Source organism: Zonotrichia albicollis, chromosome 7, assembly GCF_047830755.1.
Source record: "Zonotrichia albicollis isolate bZonAlb1 chromosome 7, bZonAlb1.hap1, whole genome shotgun sequence".
Taxonomy (NCBI): domain Eukaryota; kingdom Metazoa; phylum Chordata; class Aves; order Passeriformes; family Passerellidae; genus Zonotrichia; species Zonotrichia albicollis.
This window is the reverse complement of record NC_133825.1, coordinates 21,642,049-21,665,375: the sequence shown is the minus strand read 5'-3', so window position 1 is coordinate 21,665,375 and position 23,327 is coordinate 21,642,049. Positions and strand designations below refer to the sequence as shown.

The 23,327-nt window shown below is 39.4% G+C and overlaps 2 protein-coding genes across 2 annotated transcripts in view; both read left to right on the top strand.

The window, feature by feature from the left end:
• The window catches only part of CABCOCO1 (ciliary associated calcium binding coiled-coil 1), a 57,757-nt gene extending 36,234 nt beyond the window's left edge, over window positions 1–21,523 (top strand). Inside the window, exons 6-9 of the mRNA XM_074544604.1 lie at window positions 10,547–10,606; window positions 10,990–11,124; window positions 13,831–18,760; window positions 21,308–21,523. Of these exons, the coding sequence (XP_074400705.1) occupies window positions 10,547–10,606; window positions 10,990–11,124; window positions 13,831–13,872 (237 nt within the window). The 3' untranslated portion in view covers window positions 13,873–18,760; window positions 21,308–21,523. The remainder of the gene's footprint in view (window positions 1–10,546; window positions 10,607–10,989; window positions 11,125–13,830; window positions 18,761–21,307) is intronic.
• Window positions 21,524–22,645: 1,122 nt separating this feature from the next.
• Window positions 22,646–23,327, top strand: part of ARID5B (AT-rich interaction domain 5B) — a 145,654-nt gene continuing 144,972 nt past the window's right edge. The window contains exon 1 of the mRNA XM_074544601.1: window positions 22,646–22,774. The gene's annotated coding sequence lies outside the window, so the exon portion shown is untranslated. The remainder of the gene's footprint in view (window positions 22,775–23,327) is intronic.

Genomic DNA, 23,327 nt, shown 5'->3' with positions numbered 1-23,327 from the left:
GTGAGAAAATTAAAATCAGAGAAGGTAGGGAGAGAACTAGTAAAACACTGGTTGAAATATAATTATTTAAAGTTCACAATTTTAATAATTTTAGGGCTGTTAAAAATCCAGTTAAAGAGCTCTGTTTGTCATTCACTTGTATTATAAGAGCACCTCAAGGTCTTTCTCTGATGGAGGGTGTTGCTTTGAGACTAATTTAGCACGGAGGGAGAAATATATCTATTACTTGTTGTCACGGAAAAATAACCTGTCTCTGGTTCTGGGGCCAAGTTTTTCAAAGGTACCTCCTATCAACTTTCTTCCATATGGAGCTGTGCATCCAGTAGGATTTATAAGGGTGTATACATGATACAATGGACACCTGTAAAGAACTCTTAAACCAGTCCTATAAATGTGGAAATACTTTTTACAGAGGGGCTTTACCGAAAATTTGTCTATTATACTTGGTAAGATCTTTTCTCTTTAGGGTCTCTAGTTAAGTCATTTTTATTTTCAACTCTTGGTATTGACTCCCTCTTTAAAAGCCTTTTTGTAATTTTATTTTTCAGTCCTTTCCTATATATATGCAAATTAGCAGTTGCATATGTATATGTGTGTGTGTGTGTGGACTGTGTTTCCATGCAGGGGTCAATATTTCTGGCCAACATAAAAGCACAAACCCAGTGACAGTGGTGAGAATTGCTTCACATTCTGCCAATTTTTAAGACCAAAATGGAAATGGCCTCATAGAAGGACTGGGATATGTGACATTTTGTCTCAATGGAGCAAGGGATGTTGGAGGGAAGAAGCTTAATGTAGGTAAGGAAGTTAATGGGGCCCACCTCCAGGAGTCTTCAGAGTGAGACCTTTGATCTGATCTCTGGGTTATGCTCAGCCTTACTGCCTCTCCTCCGCCCATGAGATGTGGATGCTGCTTCCCCTTGCTCTTGCTCTTTTCTTCCACAGCACCAAGTGAAGTCCTGTGTCCTCATACAGCCTGCCTTTCCCTGTGCTGCCAGCCAAGCTTCCCAGCAATTAGTGATTTTCCTATCTTCTCCTCCACTTCTCTCCTTGGCAATCCAGACACATTGGATTTTCCTGCTGAGTGCTTTCTTCTAAGGGTTAGATCAAAAGACAGCAACTTCAGAGTAGGAGATGTCATGTTTCTGGGAATGGCTCTGCATTCTCAAGAGAAGATGCTGCCATTGGGTGCTTGCTCCCTCTAGGTATTTATGACATTGCTATTTAGGAAAGCTGCCAAGGAAAAGGTGCTGCTGAAAGGAATAAATAAAACCCTTTGGCATCATTGCTTCATTTTTTCCCATCAAAAGCTGACACATTGTCTTTATCTCATCAGGCAAACTGCGTACAAACTTTGTGGTCACGTGTTCTTTGCCTATTTTTGTAGAACAGAGTTTCTCAGAGAGACAAAGCACAAGGGGAGAAGAGGAAAGGCTGCAGTGTACAACTCAATGCAATACCCTTTAGCTTCACTTATTCTATGGCTGGCTCAAGATTTTCACTCCAGAGCTGGAAGTGTTTGCTCTCTGTTCTGAGTGATGATACAATTCTGTATGATTGTGATAATCTTTGAGCAAATGTTAGATTTTTGTTAGTTCTGTTACTTGTGAGTATGGTGATTTTCTATAAGATGTAGTAAACAGAGTATATAAGGAATAAGGAGTTAAGAGACTGTTTTTAATTTGATTTTTTAATTGGAGAGAAATTATTCAGTAGAAATGTTTGTTTCTTCCCATGCATTGCTGAAACAAATTCTTAAAATCCACATTGGATTATGTGATTTGTCATGAGCTTCCTAACAAGTCAAAGCAGAATGAGATTTATGCTATTTTTCAGCAGAAACCATTTCATGCCCCAACAGAAATGGAAATGACTATTCTCAGAAACCTTCCAAGTTGAAGTGGGAGGAGATAATCTGCAAGGAGATGTTACCTTCTCAAAAACAACCTCACATCATCCAAGGTGTGGTTGGCTTTGGCAGTTTCCCAAGGGGAAGCTTTACTAGATTTCAAATCACCCACCTAGCCAAGCTGTGCTGAGGCAAGGCTTTGTTTAACTCCTGCATTCACAGACCAGCCCTGCCCTTACCCACAGCTGCGTTTTTATCGAACATGAATGACAGGATTCTAAGGGAGAGTTAAAACAAACACAGGCACGCACACGGAGATGCAGCATAAACAGATTTATGAACACATATGTAATGAGAGAGCCTCTTTACATTGGGGCACGAAATCATGTAAGGAAGGGAAGGTTTCTGTAGACTAACAGGCCGTGGTTACAACTCTGCTGATTGAAATTCCATAGAAATGGAGTTGTAAAGTAGCACCGATACCTTAGACTTATGTGGAGGGTTTGTGTGTGCTGATCAAATATTCTGGTGTTAAAATAGACTAGTTTCACATAGAGAGGTGACTGAAAACTGTAACTCTGAAATTTCAGAGAGCTGGCTTGCTTCTGCATTCCTGCATTGGGAAATGTATGCTAATGGCTTAATTTTTATGATAAAAACATGAAAAATAAGTCCCTAAAATAGTGTTGAATCCATTTTCTGATAAAACAAATTTGTTTTCCCATTTGTGATTAAAATGACCTACAGTAAGATTTTTTTTTTTAACTAGGTGTTAATTAAAAATATGGAAATGGATTTAAAAAACCTTGCAGTTCACAGTGGAAGAATTACCATAACTGATCTGTTCTCAGAGCCATGCCTGTTCTGAGATGTTTTTAAGATGTCTAAGTTACTGGTTGTTTTTCTGCATGATTGTTTCCAAAGCGAAATGTGATTCCAATAAAAACAGTAATTGAATTTACAGTCCACAGGACAAATTGTTGTTTTAACAGAAACTTACACACTCAGGCAAAGACCTTATGTTTTAGGTCTAATAACAAAGAACACAAGCTCCCCATTTTTATGTGGCCATATATTCTGCAGTTTTCTAATGTGGCATTTTTTCTTTAAAAAAATCTATATTGTATTTTTGAAATTATGTGAGCAGTTTTTTCCCCCTTTTAGCTCTGGATCAATATTCCTTGGGTTGTGTTAGTTTGGGGTTTTTTTAAAGCAACCTTTTAAATGTTAGTGCAGCTATTTTCTGTAGCATCAGCTGGGGGTGAATCAATACAGACAAGCCTATTCACATCTAATGCACCTAATGACTGAGAGGAGTTTGGAGAGAGCTTGTTCATCTGGCATTTGGTGCTGAGGGGGTGTGCAGAGCACAGGGCAGTTGTGTGAGGGGCTTGTCCATGACCAGTCTTGTGTGGAGAACACGCTGATTTCAGAGGAAGTGGGTAGGAAGGGAAGGCTGTCCAAGAGCAGTGGCAGACAAAGGCAGGAGGTGGGACCTCTTTCCAGCATCAGGCAGTGACTGCCCTTCACTGTACCAACAGAAAAATGCTTTTTTTCTGCTGTCAGACTTTGTCTGCAGGCGCCCCTGGGCTCTTTTCGAGCCCTTTTTGTTCTAAAAAGTGGAGGGATTAAGTTTTGCTAGGTTTTTGGCATCTTTACCTTTTTTTCCTGTTTAGGTAAAGCCTGAAGTGTGTGCCTGCTGAACTAAGAGAAGTTTGGTGGTGCTCAGCTCCAGGGGCACACAGGCTGCTCTGAACTGGTGTGTGCAGAGCCTGAGACACACTGGAGATTCACACATGCTGGAAACAGGCATGTCTACATTAGCAGGCTTTTTTTGGAAGTCCTGAGGCTGACTTAAAGCCCTGTGGAACAGTAAGAGTTGGTGAGATATTGCTGCATCTCGGATGTAACACCTGGAAAAAACAGTCCAGGATAGTGCCAACAGCTGTCTGACTGTTCCCTAGACACTCAGGGTGCAGGAGGAACACGTGGTGCTGGTAGTCATCTCTGAGTTCCTACAGTGACCATTTGAATAAAAAAAGGGAATATTTCATGCTTCTTACACCAGGCAAACCAGGGACCCCGAGTGAGCTTTCCTAGGTTCCCCTTGGGAAAAGGCCAGAGAGCAGGCTGTGCTTGCTGCAGTCCAGGGCAGGTATATTAAGGAATTTTTAGGTTCTTAATTTATCTTAGTTGACTGTCTCTCAGGAGAGGCAATTGTCTTTGCACTTCCTGCAGGCAGAGGTTTAGGGGGTTGACAGAGCCCCTAAAGCAGGTGTGATGAATACCAGCCCCCCAAGCAATTTAATTCTTATAGGCCATTTTGTTGCCAAAGGCACATGCTCTCATGCAAATAGGTTTTCTGAGAGTATGGAATTGCAGTATTTATAGAATGTTTGAAGCCTGGTCCCTGAAAGAGGTACAAAGATGCACCTGGCCAGTTTTGTTTCACATTTTTATCAGAATGTTTTCAGCATTCATATTGGTTCTTTACTGATAAAGTAATGTGGTAGGAAAGATGCACAACAAGTTTAAAGCTCCAACCTGATAAAGGTGGATGCCACTGCCTGTTGTTCATTGGGTTCAACAGAACTTACTTTTATGGTTTTCAGATGTGATCATATGAGTAATAAAAGGGCCTTCATTTTTTAAAACCATTTGTAGCTCTAGATAGGTGGTTCCTGTGGGAAAGGTGCTTGTGGTGTTTGTTTCTTTTTTAAATGACTTTAGATTCCTGTTGATTATGATTGTGTGGCCAGTATAGGAGCTGGCTGTTCTTTGCTTTCCATGGCTTGTTCCATAGCCCCTTGAAGTGGAAAGGGGGGAGTTCATGCTTTGAAGAGTCCAGACATGCAAGAGTTGCACTTTCAAGAACAAAGAAACCAAAATTGTTCACCCCTGCTGAAAATCTGTATGTATTTTTTAAAGGGTTGTGTTAGACTTGAGTATTTAAAATGATGAGACGTATCCCAAAAAATAATAAGTTGCTTAAAAATAGTTTGGTTCTTTTTCCTTGCTGTCTAGTTTTTGAGCTTTTAAGATTCATGTTTTCAATCTTTCCTCTGCAACCATAAGAGCTAACTTTATTTTTAAATGAAAGCTGAGATTCTCTTGTAATCCCATAACTCTGGGAGATTTGGCAATGCTAAATGCAATGTGAATTTAGAGTGACCATTCCAAGGTGAATCATTCAGTGATGTGTCCTCAGCATTAAAGCCAGCTGGGATTTTTTTTTAATGTCTTTTATTTTGTCTTTCTAAATAATCTGCAAATTGGCAGCAATAACTGGAAGCTTGGTGAAAGCAGTAGAAGACAACTGCAGCCTAGTAAAATCAGGGGGTTTTATTGCTGGGTTTTTTTCCTGGTATGTTAAGATAGATTCTTACAGAATCTAGGCATTAAGGGCACTCTGCATTAAGATATCTCTGGAGAGGAAGGCTTTGGTTGTTTTTGTAGAAGCACCCTTTTCTACTCAGTCAAGCATTAAAATTGGCAGCAGCTCCTGGAGTAGCAAGAAAATCCTGGTTGTCCTCATGTAGTTACTGAAAACAGTAAGAGGATATGTAAAAGCTTTAACTCCAAGGAAAAATATTTATAACTGTGACATTGCGTTTCCTTACAGTAATTTATGGGCGAAATGTAGGAAAGGAGGAACACAAGCTATAAATAATATTTCTTATGTAAACATAATGGCAGTAGCAAATTCTTTTTATTTAAAAATTAATATTGATGTTCATTAATATAAATTACCACATTTCAGATGACTCTGATGTCCTTGAGGCCAGATGTCACTGACTGATTTACAGCTTCCTGGGGGGAGGAGGAGATCCTGTTTTGTCAATGTAGGCACCAAATTGCTTCAAATAGCTATTTTAGACTAGATTCTTTACTAATGTATTGTCAGCAAAGTCGATTCACATCACAGATCAGAAACATGGAAAACTCTTTTAGAACATATTGACTTGGATTTTTGAAATGCAGGAATAAGAGCATAAAGCCTACCTTGGACTCACTGAACCTCTGTTTCTTTTAGGAATAGTGGTTTGAAAACTCCTGCCCAGGAACACGCACACAGAATTTCTATGTGCATCATTAGCAGCCAGGGACATCCTTCAGAGGCAGAGTTTTAGGCCCTCATTGATCTTAATTCTACTTTTAATATTAATACAAATGTGTGTAGTGAGGGTGTGCAGGAGGAAGCTCTGCCACCTCAGTCACACCACAGAGATCAGGTATCTGGAATAAGTTTTTGAGTGCTTTTTAAAATCCTTTGGTCCTTTGCACCTCATGTACTGAGTTGCTGCAGAAGAGGATGGCAGATGTGTTTGTAGAGCTATCAGCAGCTCCCAGGAACCTCCTGTGGGAACGCTCGTGGGCGATGCCTCCACAGGCAGGTGGGGTGGATTTGTTGTGTTTGCATATGCTGGCAGGTAAAAGGGGAGGGATTAAAAAAAGCAGGCTGGTTTGAGTCAGTGCATCTCTGTCCATTAGGTATTCATTCAAATTCAACCACATGAAATACAGGCATCCAACAAACCGCCTCTTGTAAGTGCCTCTTATTGCAGGAGCTGAAATTCAGCACATTTGTAGGTGTGGGGCCCACCATGTTTAGCATGAATAGCAAACTAATGTAAATCCTGTAAATGCTCTGTATTACAGAGTCTGTTTCATAGCAAAGCTCACATATATATGAGAGAAATCTGTGCAGGCCTCTGGTAGGATAAGGTCCCATGGCATACAAGTAAAAACTGCCCAGGTGATATGAATATAAAGAATAATGCACAAAGAACTCCCTTTTTGAAATTCATCTGCCCTTCATATAAATCAAACCTATATCCATTGAAAGGCTTGGAAAGATGTTATGAGGCTTTAGAAATGGTCCATGTTGAATGTGGGATCTTTTTTCCAATCCTTATAAATAATTATTTTCCTGTGTTTGGTAAGTTTAGCTGCAGAGAATTTATGTTAAGACTGTGTAGAAAGGAGTACAGAATTTCAGGTAATATCAAGCTGAGAAGGTGGTTTTAAAATATTTGTGGTAGAAAAGCTTTCTATCAAAGAGGCGAATGCATTACCCCCTCAGTCTTTTTTCTCGTTTATGAAATAAGTAAACATAAACTCTGAATTCTCATTTTCAGTAAGCATGTTAGTAAAGCCAAACTGACCTTGACCTTAGCTTTGCTAATTCCCAAACTCTGATATTTATTCCTGGAGTAGATTGTTCCCCTTCATACCACATACATAAATACTGCAAACCTTTTCAATGCCTTGAATTAGAGTGTAAGTAAATAGCTAGTTTTAATCTACATAATATTTTGAGAGCAGACATTCTGTGCTATGACTATTAAGATATTCCCAGCAGCCATTTCTATAATACTAAAACCTCTTATATCTATTATTAAAAGTAACACTATCAGCCAGGGCTTGTTATATGCCACAGAAACTTTAAATAATAAAATACAGAATGGATAAAATCTGCAATAATAGTAACTTAAGAAAAATTAATTTAAGTAAGAGATAACATCAGGGAGAAAATTCAATGGTATATTGGTAAGTTATGCAAAGCTAATTTTATTATAACTACCACATCTGTGGAACTCATCTATTAGAACGCTTTACCAATCTTCTTTCCTGTTATTATTCTGTTGTAGAAATTTCCCTCTGTACTATTTTACTGTCTTTTCTCTGCCTACATTTGTAAAAAGGCAATTTGTTACCTCTCAACAACAAGAAAAGTGTATGAGTTTATGTACAGAACAACACAGTTCTTTTTGTACAAACCTGTCTTTATGCAGACTTGTAGCAGTAAGAATTGCAGAGCAGGGCTGTGGCACGGGCTGTGCTCTGAGAGCAGTGTCTGCTCTCAGCCAGGCTGGTGCCCCTGGGCTGGGGAGGTGCTGCTGACCCATCACCCCGTGTCAAGCTGTGCTGACTTCCCCAGCCCAGCGGCCTCCTGGCACCCCAGCTCACCTCAGAACTGGTAAGAATAGTGCACCTAATTGTCCCTTCAGTCTCTTTCAGAGCAGCTGACACTGATATGCCAGCTACATTTGTGCAACTGCCTCACAATGTCTTGATGTTTGAATTCCCGTGGACCCGCTGGACCGCAGTGTGCAGGAAAATATTGCCAATTAATTTTTAAGGCATTATCATCTTGCCAAACTGTTCCTCACATTTCGATAGTTATATTGATTCAAGAGGACACTTTGAGTAATACATCTTTGTCATAGTGAATAATGCTCACATAATGACAAATCTTCAGGAATTAAAAAAAGGAGAGTGGAGTTTTTAATGTAGGTCAGTGGAAGTAATTCACCATAAATTTACTCAGTCTTCAGAAACTAGCAACGTTTTTTTAAACCCTTTGTAACTGTATAAAACTTACTGTGTCTCCTTCTCTGTTTTTAAATAGATTTTACTACAGAGCCATTGGTGCTATTAAACATGAGGTTTTGTTCAAAGGAAACACAAAGACTTAATTGTATTTTTTAAAGGAAAGTATTGCATCAGAAGGATTCATTTAAATACGTTTGTTGGCTTCGGGCTCTCACCACAATTCATTCGTTCTAATTTTCCCCTGGACTTGTTAAGGACACAATGTATAGAAGGGAGCAATGCAGAATGGCATTTTTAGGTCACTATATTTTGGCTGTAAACTGTAGTCCTGCTCATAAACTTGTTATTACTAAACAAAAAGCTTCATATTCTACATTGAAGTTTCACAGTCTTTAAAAAAACTTTTGGCTGACTGTTGGGACTATTATGGCTCATTAAAGAGACTAGTTCTGCTGTAATTTAGTTATTTCTTAATGATCCAAGGGTTATTATTAGACGTGGAACAGATGAGTAAAGAATGGCTCTCTGTAAAAAGACGCAGTGAAGTAAAAATATTATTCAGAAAAACAGAACCTCTAAAAAATCTTATCCATGCAGCAAAAGTGTATTTGATTGGCTTGGAATTGATTCTAAAAACATGTCTATTTTTATTACATAATTTGACTTTTTTTTTTAATTTGGACTGGAGAAAATAAATGGAATTATAATTTAATCTAAATAAAAAATATATTTTTAGTGAATAGGTTACTAAGCAAAAAATATTATTTTAAGGAAGCAGAAAGTAATTTTGAATTGTCATCCACTTCAGCTAATATTTTTAATAAGAGAATATAAGGGAAGAAAATTAAGAGAGTTGCTAAATTAAAAAAGCTCTAGTTTTTTAAAAACTAGAATTTGAATACAATGTGTCTTTGTTTTTGAAAGAAATACAGTTTGAGTCAGTTTTTTCATTTTGATTCCAAGCACAAACTTTCTGACTATTTCTTTTGTGAGTATGTAGGCATTGACAAAGTGCTGAAAATTTGAATTACAGTGATAAAAGAAAATGCTTCTATAACTCTGTTTTTCTCCTCGGTTATAATCTGCAAATCTTTCTGTCAGCCTGTTAGGTTCTTATAAACATGGGCTAATGCTATCTACCTATTTTACTGAGCTCACACATAACAGGGAACCTTGGTGGTAGTGACAGAGTCCAAACAGAAGTTCTGAAATGCTTTTAGGACTACAAAAGAGATTTTATTGTAATGAGGTCCTAGGTCTAACTTTGTATTTTCAGTTGTTGCTATCACTTCTGCAGATGTGCAGAAGCTTTAATATTTTCAGCTTGTTAACTGCAGCAAGTAACTAAATGACCCAAATATCAACCTAGCTAGCATTTCAAAAGTATGAGGAAATTAATTTATGGGAATTGCAATTACCCTGATGTGAATTAATGTCGTTTACTTACACCATCCAAGCAAAATCCTGTTTGTAATCGCTGACTCAGAACTGGAACATCTGCCTCGTATTCTCGATGGGCACTTCCCCTGCAGAGGCCCCAGACACACCATTTCAGTGCTGTACCCTGCTCCTTGCTTGGCCACAAATGCCTTTTTTCGCCCTATTTGGCACATATGTTTTCTGCCATCCATTTTTTTCAAGTAGGACACAAAACCTTCTTCCTTTAGAGGACACAGGGCTGCCTTGTGCGTCACTCCTGAGAACCTGAGCGTGGACTTGGTGTTTCATCCAGCTGCTCCAGGTGGGAAAAGCCATGCCCTTGTCAGAGCATTCCTGGAGCCGCAGGTCCCATGGTCCCCCTCTCTGCAGTGAGGTTCCCACGGTCACAGCAAAGGAACAAAAAGCAGCAGCAAAACTTGGGCCATTAGCAACTCTTAAATTATAGTTACATATTAAAATAGTTTCCTTAGGGCCGTATTTGATTTTGTGTCACTGCTACTTCACTCCAACTGACTCCTTTGATACTCCCCTGCAATTCCAAACTGCAACAGTGTCCCCATTCAGAAGTGACAAATTTGCAGTGGGAAGACAGAATGTTACCTAAGCACTGTGTTTTCTAAACGTAATTATCCACATGAGTAAGAAGCTGTAGTGTTATGAAATTATGAAAATCATCTGTTCTTTCCAAGCATTATAAAGAGGGCCCCTTGAGATGCAACTAGAAATTAAAGCTGATCTATAATCATTTTCAAAATGCTTTCCAGTTCTGAGCACCTGGATAGTAACAGAAAAGGTATTGTTTTTTGCTGTTTGCCAACCATTTCATTTCCATTAAAAAAAACTGCAAGAAACCTCTGAGCAATAATTAAACATAAATTACTTTCTTCTTTTTTCTTTTTTTTTTCTATTTAATACTACCAGGATGAGGTTGAACTTGACCAACCTGCACTTTCCCCCTCAGCTTCAGCAACAGAATCTCAGGTACAGTTTTGTTCCTTTTAGTTTGTTGGGGGGAGTGTTTAAGCTGTTTTTCTATGCATTTCCATTGGATCCCAGTCACTGATGGCATTTATTCTCTAGAATATAGCATGCATTCTCTTCTAAGTTTGAATGAAAAGACATTTAATGCAATAATCAGTCAGCAGAGAACATTTATTTGAGTGGGCCCATCTGGGCTCTCACCCTGTGGGAGGATGTGTCTGCCTGGCCTGGGCAGTGTGAGACAGCCACGATGGTCTCTGTCAAGGCAGTGCTTCCCAAAAGCAGCTCTGTATTGTTGCCTCTCTTTGTGCTGGTGCTGCTGGGTCTCAGAGAGGGCAGGAGGATGTTCTAACTCAGTGTTTCCTCTGGCTGGTTGCTGCTAGGGGACTGACCAGGGGGATTGCGTGCAAGAGCCCTGTCCAGGGGCAGAATCTTCTGAGGCTGTAGCTGGAGTCACCGCTGAAGAGGAGAAGTCTGCAGTGTGTGAAATCCCAAATGAAATTATTGGCAACCTTGAGGTACTATTACTAGAAAGCTATTCACTAATTCTGTCTATGGTTAATTAGCTAGCTCAGTCTTAATGAATATAAACTGTGTTTGTGCTAAAGCTGGCAAAAAGCACATCCATATGCTGTAAAAATGTGAATTAGCCTCTATAAATAACTCCTAGTTTAGTCAGCTTACATATGATAAGATAAAAAATACTCAGTAATATGACAACATATATCTTCAGCCTTACTATGTGTCAAAAACACAGGCCAAATCCTGCTCTCAGTGATGTCAGTGATAAAATTCCTTCTTAAGGGTTCAGGACCAGCTGCTGTGCTGGAGTATATGCAATGTGTGCTTAATATAAATTGTTAGATGCATCTATGTCACACATCCCTCAATTTGTGTAAGAAATGACTCACTTATGCCAATTTTAGGCTTTGTCTGGTAGGTGTGTGACTACACAAGAGCTGCCTTAATGAAACAGATCAGCTGTCAGTATGTGGTCTTCAGACTCTGAGGGGTCTATGATTTCTTTCTGTGAGGTTCATGGAAGAGAAGGAAGCTGCAGTCACTGGAATTAACAGGAAATGATTGAAAGCCAAAGAACAGATTTGCTAGAACAGATTTGCACCAAGGAGCTGCTGGAATTTGGTCTTACTGGCAACAACCAGGTGGCACTGGGCACTTTGAACTTCAGATACAGCACATTAGACACTATTGACTAAGCTGCAGTTTAATAAATACCTAATATTATCTGAAAATACTATGGTATTGGTAAATTGCTTTGCTTGTACTATGCATCAGTGGGAAATATGAATTAGAATTATTGTATGAATTATTATATTAATTAGACTAGATTAGATCATTAGATGAACCTATTTGAGATCATATTCTATTTCAACATGTCTTTAGAAATGAGAGAGAATCTCTGGCCTGTGTTATCTCATTCCTGTCCCTATCAATAGAAAAGAGTAAATATCTGGTTTTCACATGACCTTCATGCCATTAACATCAGTGCCAGGAGGTTTTTTGGTTTTTTCTTTACAAGGCTGCACAGATGAGAAAAATGCTTTCTTTTATTCTTTTTTTTTTGTTTGTTTGTTTGCAACTCTGGTTGTATACAAAGAAAATAATTTCCCCTCAGGTTTTAATTCTTTCACCAGTGTATCATTTTTGCCTGTTTTCTCAGTTTCTTGACCTCCAAAGAAGTCTTATAATTAGATTTTTACCTGATTCATGATCAAACTCATACCATTTTTTGTTATGTGTGAAATATAGTTTCACAATCTTCATTATGTCTCAATATATGCATTAACAAGGCAACTGTTGCTCTAATTGAGTCAAGAAAATAACTTTTAGTCTGGTATCACAGTGCTGACACTCAGCGGTCTCAGCAGCAGCCATAGCAAAGTGTGGTGGCAGATGATTTTCAGTGGAGGTAGGACCAGAGCCAGAGGTGTGTAAAAACTGCAGAAGAAAAGGCATCTGGAGTGGCTGGGAGTTGATTAACCTAGAGGATCATTGTTCCAGCAACCAAGTGTACACATCACATAAAGGGATGAAGACATTTTTGTTGATTCTTGAATTGAATATGGTGAAGACCATTTCCACAGATTAAAAATTGAGAGAGAAATTCCAGCCTTTTGGTTCTAATCTGAGCTACTGAGAACTTTGAAAACATTTCAGCTGTGGTTACCCATTGATATATTGCAGAATAGCACTAACGGGGATTTCTAGGACTGACAAGCCACAAAAGTTCCTACAATGTCAAGTTACTGCAAGTGCTTCTGGTACAAATCCATGCTTCTGGTACAAATCCATTTGCTTTATCAAAATTACCTAAATTCCATTAAGGGTGTAACTCTGAGTTTTGGAATAGTTTATGTAGAGTCTGTAAAAGACCTGTTGAGCTGTCCCAGTTGTTTGAACAAAACTTTATGACTCTTAGAAATACTGTCATTGCACTCTTTCCATGTCTGTTGTATTTTTGCAGTGAGCAATTCTCATACTGAAAAATATACAAGTTACCCATAAAACACCAGTTTTTGTGGCCCCCTTTTCCAGTGATCCCACATTTCCAAGTGCTCTACAATCAGAGATTACTATGCATTATCACTGCCAAAGATTTCATTAGAATACATCACAACCCCTGTACCTTCCCCACAAATGTTACATTGCAAATTAAACACTCAATGTCTACAGCAGTTTGGATTTCCAGAATAAGATGCATATTCATAATTGTGTTTGTAATTAAGACAGACAAGCAGCATCACAGAAATATGGTTTTTTATTGTTCATTTTTAGTAATGCTTTTTAATTCCAGCACTGTTTCAATAAAACACATTACACTAGAGAGCAAGCATCTGCAGCAAAGGCAAACAGTAGGAACAACCAGGTCCCAAAGCAATTTTTCTGATGTGGTGTCTATTGGTAAAGGCTGTCTGGGAATAGAGGAAAATTAGCCTATGTCCAAGACAAGGTTAGGTGAGGAATGGCTGTCCCAGATCCCTTCCTGCTCATGGCAGCCGTGCCATCCATCGGAATCGTGAAGGGCAATGTGATAACGCGCTATCGCCTAAGGACAGGCGGCAACACCGGTCTGTCTGCAAAACAGGAAGGTGTGGAGGATAATGACTGCCTTGCTGCTCCACTCTGTGTCAAGACCACAAAGACAATGTGCACCCTAAGATAGCTCCATCATAACCTCTGCTTTCTTCTGATTTGCTTTACAGGCAGACTTAAAAGAAAAGCTGCAAATGCAGGAAGAAGCTTAGACTTGATGAAGAGAAAAATTGAAAAGTCCTAAATAGCCAGATAAGAAAGGTGATGGTGGGTTTTGTAGGAATTGGGCAGTAGGGGATGGCACATACAAAGGCTGGCTCAGTACCTGAATCAAATTATTTTTGTATAGAGGAAAATGGTTCTGTTAACATTTACTTTGAAGTATTTCATCCCAGTTCCTCAAATTTATGGTGTTCTGCCAGCGTTGTTGTTTAGTTTAGACTTAAGTTGAAGATTATAAACAGAAGGGCAGGTAATTAAAACACATTGAAGTTCAGTTTATTTCTGAATACAGTTCTAAATTCTAACTTAAAAAAAAAAAAAAGGTGCAGTTTTATTCTCCCAGTTGTGAAATACTTAAAAGTTTCTGCTTTACACCTATGGTTTTTTTTCAGGAAATGTTGCTACAAGGAAAATACATAGAGGGAAAACATTTATTTTGAGGCACTGTATCTATAATAAGGGGAGAATTTAATTAACGTGTAATTACGCACCTTGCACTGTAGCTGTTCATTAATAATATGTATGTTATTTTGTTTTAATTTGCTTCCTAAGCTTTAAAAAAAATGTAATAGTTTGCACTTCTTTCTTTCCACCATATTAAAATTGCATAACTGAAGAGTTTGCACTTAAGTATTCCAAGAAGAGGTTCTTTAGATTTCAGTGGATTATTTTCTGGAATGCATGTATCCTTTCATCTGAGAATGTTTCCATATTTTGTCAGACATTATAGAAATGTTTCAGGCTCAAAAGGAATCCAAACAAATAAATGACCTCAGAAGAACCAGTTGAACATCTATGTTTCAAACTTGCAGTCTGTATTTGTTGTGTCACAGAACTCTGTGCCCTAGAAAGCATGTGAAATACAAGTCATGCTTTGAAGCATAAAGGCTGGATTGGATTGCATGTTTAGTAGAATACATGAGAAACAGAGTATTTTATTCATTGCATTTTCATATTTATTGACCACTAAGTAGAAAGTTAGATTTTGTTTAATTTCATCCTCATTTTTGGTGGTGGTAAATGAAAAAAATTTGCAAGCCTGACTCAGCCAGTCCAAAGAAGAAAACAGCTTGTAGCAGTTCTCCTAAAAGATCTGATTTGATGCTGCCTGACTTTCAAGGGTGGTGGGCACAGGGCTGAGCGTGCAGCTGGAAGGGTCATTCCCATGTGCCCAGCAGGATGTGGTCCCACAGCTGAAGACAACACCCAGGAGCTGTGCCTGGGCACCAGGAGCCTGGGTGTGCTCTGCAGAGTGCGTGCCCAGTGTGGGCACAGAGCTCCTGCAAACCAGTGGTTCACTGGTTGAAGGCACAGAGCATTTTGCTTGGTCTCGTGCACTGAGGAAAATTCTTCCCCTGGTATGTGATAAGGAGAAGTAAGGCCTGTAATGATTCACTTCCAAGTTCCCTTGATTGCTGTTTCCAGTGCTGGCCAGAAAACTAGTGAGAGCATCCATTCAGCTGTTAAAAACTGACTGTTCTGCTTTGAACAATGAAGGAATTATTGAAGCATTATTAGTTTTGCCTTTAAAAAAATTTTGATTCCTGGTTATGTTCTTTGTTGTTTTATTCCTATGAAATATGATTTTTTTTGTTAACAAGACTTTCTGAAATCAGAATGTCCTTTATTTTGATACATAAATCCATCTCTCAAGACATTATGCTAATGTCACCATTTCCCTAGTTTTGAACTCAAAGGTGAGAACAGAACTTTTGAAGAGAGCTGTCCATATGACAAAGAGTATTTAAAATACTTTTTAGTGAAAATGTGTTATTGGCAATTTAGCATTGTTTAGCACTTCAGACCTAAATCTGAGGGCTGCAACATTCCTGCTGTAGTGCTAAACAGAAAGGGACTAACTATGGTTTATATTAAGACCAATGCTAAACAAAGACTTTTGCCCATAGCTTTTTCTCCCTCTCCCAGATTTTGTCGAACCTCTGGGAAATTTTCAAGTGCTTTGAAGATGAAAAATAGTATATGAACCTCAAGTATTACTGTGATGATTTGTTAGCAGTCAATCTTAGTACATATGCATAACAGCTGAGGTAGTGCAGAAATCCAGAGTGAAGTCCAAATCCCACAAACCGTTTTCGTAACCAACTTTCTGCTCAACTAAATAATGCTCCCAATAAAGAATAGCAGACCCTGGGATATTTTGGGAGTGGGAAGGAGGATGGTTAGGAGCCTGAGGGAGGGAAGATGAGTAAAAGGTAGACATAGCATCTCTCTAAGCAGTCAGAGTGAGAGTTCTGACACAGCATATGAACATCGAATCGAAGAATTCTTTAATGTCTTCAGAATGTTAATATGAAATGCAAAACATCATGCTTTGGATAGATGGGTAAGAACAAAATGTTCAGATGCAATATGGTGCATTAGGAACAGTCTCCATTCTGTATTCCTGGCTTTCCCATTGGTTTAAATCAAGCTTGCTGTTTCTCCAGTCTCTCATGTCATGTTGAGTTACTGCTGTAGTCATCTCTAAAAATAATTATGCTGTCATTCCTTGGACCTACACTTGAGGCTTTGGTATTACTATCTTTGAGTTTTTTTGGGGTTTTTTGCCACACTGTTGTTCTAACAAAGTTCTTTACAATGCACATACATACCATAGTTCTTAACAGATTCCCGCCCTACAGAGCTCTCAATTTAAAGCAGATAGATCTTGTAGAAATGAAGAGATGTTGTGTTCTACCTTGTCTTCCAGAGAAGTGGTGGTTTTCCAGGGGCAGAGGACAAATGAAACAATATAGTTTCTCCTATATAAGGTATAATATTGATGCTTTTTAGCATCTTCATGGCAAAATCTTGGTCTGTACTAGCATTTTATAATGAGACAGTGCACAACTAGTAATTATCCTCTGTGAAAGAAAAGCTCTATTTTCAGGCAGTGCTTTTCTGCATTACACTGTCAGTGTGATGGAAGTTTAGATGGAAAGCAGCTTTTCTAGTAAGAAGCTGGCTTGAAAGTAATGGGAGAGGAGACAAAAAGAGAAGACAGTTTTTTACCTGTTTTATAGTATTTTATCATGACCTTTTCTTCTCAAGCTTTTCTTCTCTTCTTTTGCACCGAATTTTGATTTGAATTTGAAAATTGCCACACTGTTTCTTTCCTAAAATTGTAACTGGCATTCCTAGAAAAATTGTTTTCCTAGAAAAGCCACTGTGCGTAGGCTTCAAATTCAGTTTTTCATAAGTGAGAATAAGACATTTTCTTCAATAACCTACACTGCCAACCTGACCACAAAACATGGGCAAAGTCAACACTGGCCTGTTTCAGTCAGGCTCTTCAGCACATGATCCAGCTGACCACTCACACAAATTCATCCAGGTGGGCGTGTTATACTTACCTGAAAAGCCTCTGGAGTACAGGTTTGGTCCTGGGCTGACCCAGAAGGGTGTAGAAGAGAGAACCACCAAATTCTGTCACCTGGCAGTCTGGGGAGGGCTGTGTTCAAGGTGAAATGCCCTCTGCTTCTCCACCATCCTTCACAAGGAAGTGACAGCAATGACAAAACACTGCACTGCTTGCCACGAGCAGCTCCAAACCGAATGTTTGGAATGAGCATTTCAGCCCATTTTGTTGTGGCACTTTGAGTGTGCAGAGCAAGCTTTGGGCTCCAGCAATTGTGGATTCAGATCACATGTAGCAAAAAAAAAATTTCAAAGGATAGTTGCAGTGACTCATGTAATTGCGAGTCCCATTCAGATGCAGAGCCTTAAAGAGGACATGGGATTAGTAATGCTGCAGAAAGAACGGAATGTAAAATATTTCCAGAGTAGAAACAACCTGACATTTTACACAGTGAACTGCTTTAAATGCAATAGTGCTACTCTAAAGCTTGTGCTGTCCTTGACTCAACAGAGGGTGCACTAAACAGGAGGTTTGTTCATGCACAATTCTTCATTCACTAGGCCTGATGGATTTGTGTTTATTTTTAATGTGTTTTTGAATGTTTCTGCAGCTGTCTCAAAGAACAGAAAAGGAAAAGGTGAGTTGTTACAAGCACCCCACTCACACAGGGTAGAGGGAACAAGTGGAAAGACCTGTAGCCTTTACATCAGGAGGCTGTGAGGAAGAATGGTCCAAAAAAGTTGTTCTAAATAAGCATGGTACTTGTGTGTTCCTGGAGAAAGGCTGGTGGAGCTGTATCACTTCAGGATGCTGATGTGCGTGGTCATTCATGGTGGGAGCCTCTGGAGGTTGTTTTCAGCACTTTTAAGGTGAGCCTGTTCCTCTGGTGACTGCAAAGGTGGCATCAGGATTTTGTCTCCCTTCACTGAGGTCGGTCTACATGAATATCTCAAATTTTAATTTCTCTCTTTCCAGCCATTTCTGAAGATCTTTCATACAACATTTCCTTGACATTTGAATCTTACATGTTTTAAATTTCAGCCAAGACAATTTTCTTGTCTATTTTTATGATTGTATTGATTGTAGCATATAAAATGTCTTATCTGGGTAGAGCAGGATCCAAGTATCCCAAGCTGCTGCCTTTTGCATTGGCTGTGGGAGATGCATAGCAAAGAGCATAGGAACAGGGCATCCTAAGGGCATACCCCTGGCATGGACTGGTGCTTTAGAAACTTGTGGAGCCACAGTATGCACCCATGGGTTGAAATGGAAGGAGTTTTTCCAGTCTTTTTTTGACCTCAGCTTTGCTCCTGCCCACCATACTATTCAATGGCAATAAGTTCTCACTGTCATTTTTGTGTTGTTGGTGAGCCCCAGCTGCAGAAGATACCGATGGCTCAAATTTCCTCAGCTTAGTGGCTTTCAAGATCCTCAGCTGTGTTGGTGGCTTGTATGTCCTGAGAGTGGATAACCAGGAAGACACTGACTTTTCATGTACAGCAGGAGCAGCAGAGACCCAGGTAAGAGAAAGCATCTGTCAGTCTCTACAAGACTCAGCCAGCATTTATGCCCTGTTACTGTTTGTCACTTCTTTTTGTGCCATATCTAACTTGGATTAATCCTCCTGAGCAGAGATGCATCATTCAGTGTTCATCTGTGTGTCAAGGGACACACAAAGTTGCCCTGCCTGGACAGAAAGATACTGACAAATGGAGGAAAAATGACCATCTATGGTCTGTCAGGCAGACAGCAAATAGTTTGCTATTCTAATCATCAGAGCAGCAAGTTTCCTTGGAGCATGTAAGTCGTGAATTACCACGCAGCTCTGAGAGGAAACTTTGCCCTTTGATTGTTTTCCAAAGAAATGTTCTCAATTTCTTTACTGCCAAATTTATATTACAGATCATGCTAACAAATTTTCCCAAGCCTTCTTGACCTTCTCCCTCCTTTCCAGTAGTAAAAGAAATTTCACTCATGGCAGGGAGTTGTTGAAGATTGCTAAATTTTGCTGATTTAGGAACAGAGTGAATGAAACAAGCTTAAAAATATGTAGATAGCACATTTCAGAATGCAGTTAGCTCCGCTGGTAAGGAAAATGAAACTTGTGATAATTCTGCTGTTTGACAGAGTGTTAGAAAATTGCCTGCTAATGGGTAGGTGGGGAGACTGCACATGCTCCCTTATGATGATGGCAGAAGTATGTGTATGGCCCTAGGGAGCCCTGATTTGGGAGGATATTGGTTTTGGTTTATTTTTCTTTTCTCCTTATTTTTCTAGTAAATCTGTGCCTGTTCTCGCCAAAGTAAGACAAGGTAACAGCAATGCTTTGCTTCAAATGAGGTGTTTTACATTGATTAGAGCTTGGGGGGCTCAGTGTTTAGTAGCAGCACTTCCTCTGTTACTGACTCATTTGTAAACAGCAGAGAGAGCCTGAGAGGCCTCCAGCCTGAGTGAGGATTTTGGGGTGTTTTCTGAAAGAACAAGGTGAGAGGAAGATACCCCTTTGCTGTGCTTCGCTGCCGTTGGCAGTTTTGGTATGCAACTGTCACAGGGCAGTTTTGTCACTAACCCCAGTTTTTCATTAGAGTTTTCTTACCTGTCATCTGTCTAGATAAAAGAGGGATGCAGATTTTTGTGTTGGTTTTGCTCTGAGACCATTCCAGCATCCTTTTGAAATGTCACATTTCAACTTAACAAATTGCTGGATCATGCAGTTCCGATGCCCCAGAAACCATTTTCAGTGACATACTACAAAAGCAGGACTGATACAGATCTCCTGACTGCATTTCAAAGGCATACCTTTGGATGACAGGGTTGCAGATGAGACTTTAATTCTGTACAACTCAGTGGAAATATGTTCATTTGCTACCAAAGCCTCTCACTTCAATTTTTTTTATCTTCCACTCTAATTTTCTGTGAGTAATATAGATATGGGGGCTGATCTTCTATTGAAGTAGGGGGATCAATTATTCAAGTGAATTCTGTTACTATCAATGCCAATATTTCTGTGAAATTATTATTATGTAGGGCTACGTGAAGGTATGTCTTTGTTATACATGTCAGCTTTCAGTACTGTCTCCCAAATATAAATTATGAGGATGATTTTTAAGCCTGTGATCTCAGTTTTATTAACTCCCTACTCAGACAAAATGCTTCTTGATCTCAGTAGGCATATTTACCATTACTCAGGTGTGCTGGGGCAGCAGCAGCCAGTGAGGAGCTGGGGGAGCTGGGCAGGAGCCAGGACAGCTGGGATCAGCCCCACTACTCCCACATGCTGAAAGGTGGCTGCCACACCATGGGGAGCCTCACTTCTGCTGGGGGTCTTCTCTGAGTAAAAACAGAGTTTGAAGCATGAATCCATCGGGCTCAAAGCAAGAATTGGGGTCTGTTTGCACATTGTGTTCTGAGCAGGTTAAACACGCGTGTGTGTGATGGTATTGAGAAACAGAGTGATTTAGACAGATGCACGTTATTCCTCAGCTCTGTGTCAACAATCAAAAATGAGCTTTTGGATTTATTAGTTCCCAATCCTGCACCTATCTTAAATCATTACCATATAATAAGGACTCTGTATGGTGCATTGTCAATAAAACCTAATATTGAGAAGATTACCAATCGTCTAGTGCAAATGGAGAGCACTGTAAATGATTTAGAGAATACGTGTCAAACGTTAAAGCTGTCTAATACCTTCTAAAGTAGGTTGATACTCATAAATCTAAGATAAACGACCTGTAAAACCACTTAAGAAGAAATAATACTCATTTAATCAGGCTTCCAGTGGAAAGACCGGGTAGGAGAGCAATTCATAAGGAATTATGAAATCTCTTCTAATTCAGGACTTTGTTGATACAGAATGCATTTGAAACATTCAGTTGATAAGCAATTTTGGTTACTTGAAACTACTGTTGTAATAGCACTAAATTATGGCCCCACTGAAAAAAGAAAAGATCAAAGGGCATTTATTTTATGGTTTATTGAGCTCTTATTTTTCCAGATTCAGCACTGTGTGTATCAGATGGAGATATAAAAGTATTCATTGGAATTACTGTTTTGCTTAATTACAGGGACATGGTGTTGGGTTGGCTTCTGTCGGTGTGGCTGCCCATACTCACTGATAACAATAGATTCATTATTGCATTTCCCTGAGAGGAACAAGTCATCATTTGCTGGGACAAGCCTGGTAACAAATATAGTGAAACAATCTCCATGTTTTCACAGAGTTGAATGGTAACTTGCATGAAATTGGTCTGTTGAGTTTAGTGGTCTTTTCTACTTTTTTTTTCCCCCCAGACCCACTTGAAGAATGGCTAAATGTGTGTGGCAGAAAAATTAGGTCACTAATGATGATTTTCTCTACCAAAGGTCAGATCCTTCAGCTCTCGTGCAGACAAAACTTCTATTCCCTTAAATATGTTTTTAAGGCCACTTGTTAATTCCTGTTCATTCTTTAGGCTCTGTGAGTGCCCAGAGCTCAGCGTCACCGCCAGCATTTATTCGAAGTTGACGCAGAGCTTTTCTTGAAGCGACTGTAGTGGTATATTTAGCCATGGAGCAATCTTTCCAAAGAGCACTGTGCTGTGACTCATGTGACTCTGCTGCTCTGCTGACCCTAGCAGACTTACTCATCGTTTACATAGTGGCAAACAAGATCAGGTTCTGGCTTGATGCCTTATTTCCCTTGATGCAATAAATGTGCTGCTTGCACATGCAATTTTACTTCAGTTCACGTTTTTTAAGATAAACTAGGAATCCAGCTTCTTTTGTCTTACAGTGAAAAATAAGGGTGCTTAACTGCTTCTCTGAGTGGAATTGGAGAATGACATGCAAATGCAGCTCAACACTACATAGCTCATTTGTACTGCAAAAATAACCATGGGATGGCATGTTTATGGTTAAATGCATTATCCATCACCTTCTTTCCTTGCTCTCACAGAGGGCAAAACATAGATGCAAGCACACCTATGCAACAGCTGTAGTCTCACCCTGTGATAGCAGTGGGTTTGTAATGAGCAGGGGGGGCAACCTTGGCAGCACATTCCCACTGGAATTTTTGAGATACTGAAGTCTATCTGAAAAAAGGCTTGTTGATTTACTTTCTACTTTCTTCTCAGCTGGCATAAAGAGTCATTTTACTAAAATACCAGTTAAACCGAGCATACATTAAAGATCATTTCAGAAATCTGTCAGCCTCAAGAATATTGCTTTTCTATTTCCTGAGAATACCTTGGAGTAACTGGCTTTGCTGCTCTGAAGCAGAACAGCTGTTGCATGTATGTGTTGTATTTGCGTTGTGTGGGGCAGGGTATTTGTTATTAGTTTAAAAAGAAGAAAAATCAGAAGCAACAGCTGGACTGACTTTCACCTGGTGGTTTACAGGATCTGTTGTGTTTTGCTGTTGACAGAGAGCAGAGGAAAATTCACACATGATTGAGAGCTGGAGAAGCCTCTGAGAGCTGGGAGCTGAAGCCTTCCATCATGTAAAATGGCTTGTGAAGGGTGAAATTGCTTGGAGCTGATCAATTTTTATTTAGGTGTCAGTGCTTTTTAAAATCTATGGGTTTTTTTAAACAAACTCTAAGGGATGATAGAAGGGGGGTGATGCTAGATAACTGGCTATTAGTTATTTTATGGCAGTCCAGTAATAGTTATTTTATGGCAGCCAGGTAACTAGTTAACCAGTTCTTCAGTGGCAGTTAACCTGGGAGATGCAGATGGCTGGGATTGGATGAGATATCAGCGGTCTGTGTTTGTTGTTGAATCATGAAGAACACTCAAGAGAAAGTCAGGCTGGGGGCATCATGCACCAGCTGCAAACCCAGCCCCAAGGGGGCCTTAGCAGGGCTGAGGACCTGCCCCTCCTCTGCCACGTGTGGGAGACCCCCATTCCTCACAAGCAGGCAAATCACATATGCACTCCTCAGTTATAATTAAATTAAAATCTCACTAATTTGGCAGCATACCTATTGCGTTCTATCCTAGCAAGAAACTATTATTTCTTCTTTTATTCTTTTTTACTTGAATCCCAAGCCATCAATGGCTTTCAAAGAAAAAGGAGGTTTTTTCCTTTAGAAAAAAAATCTATTC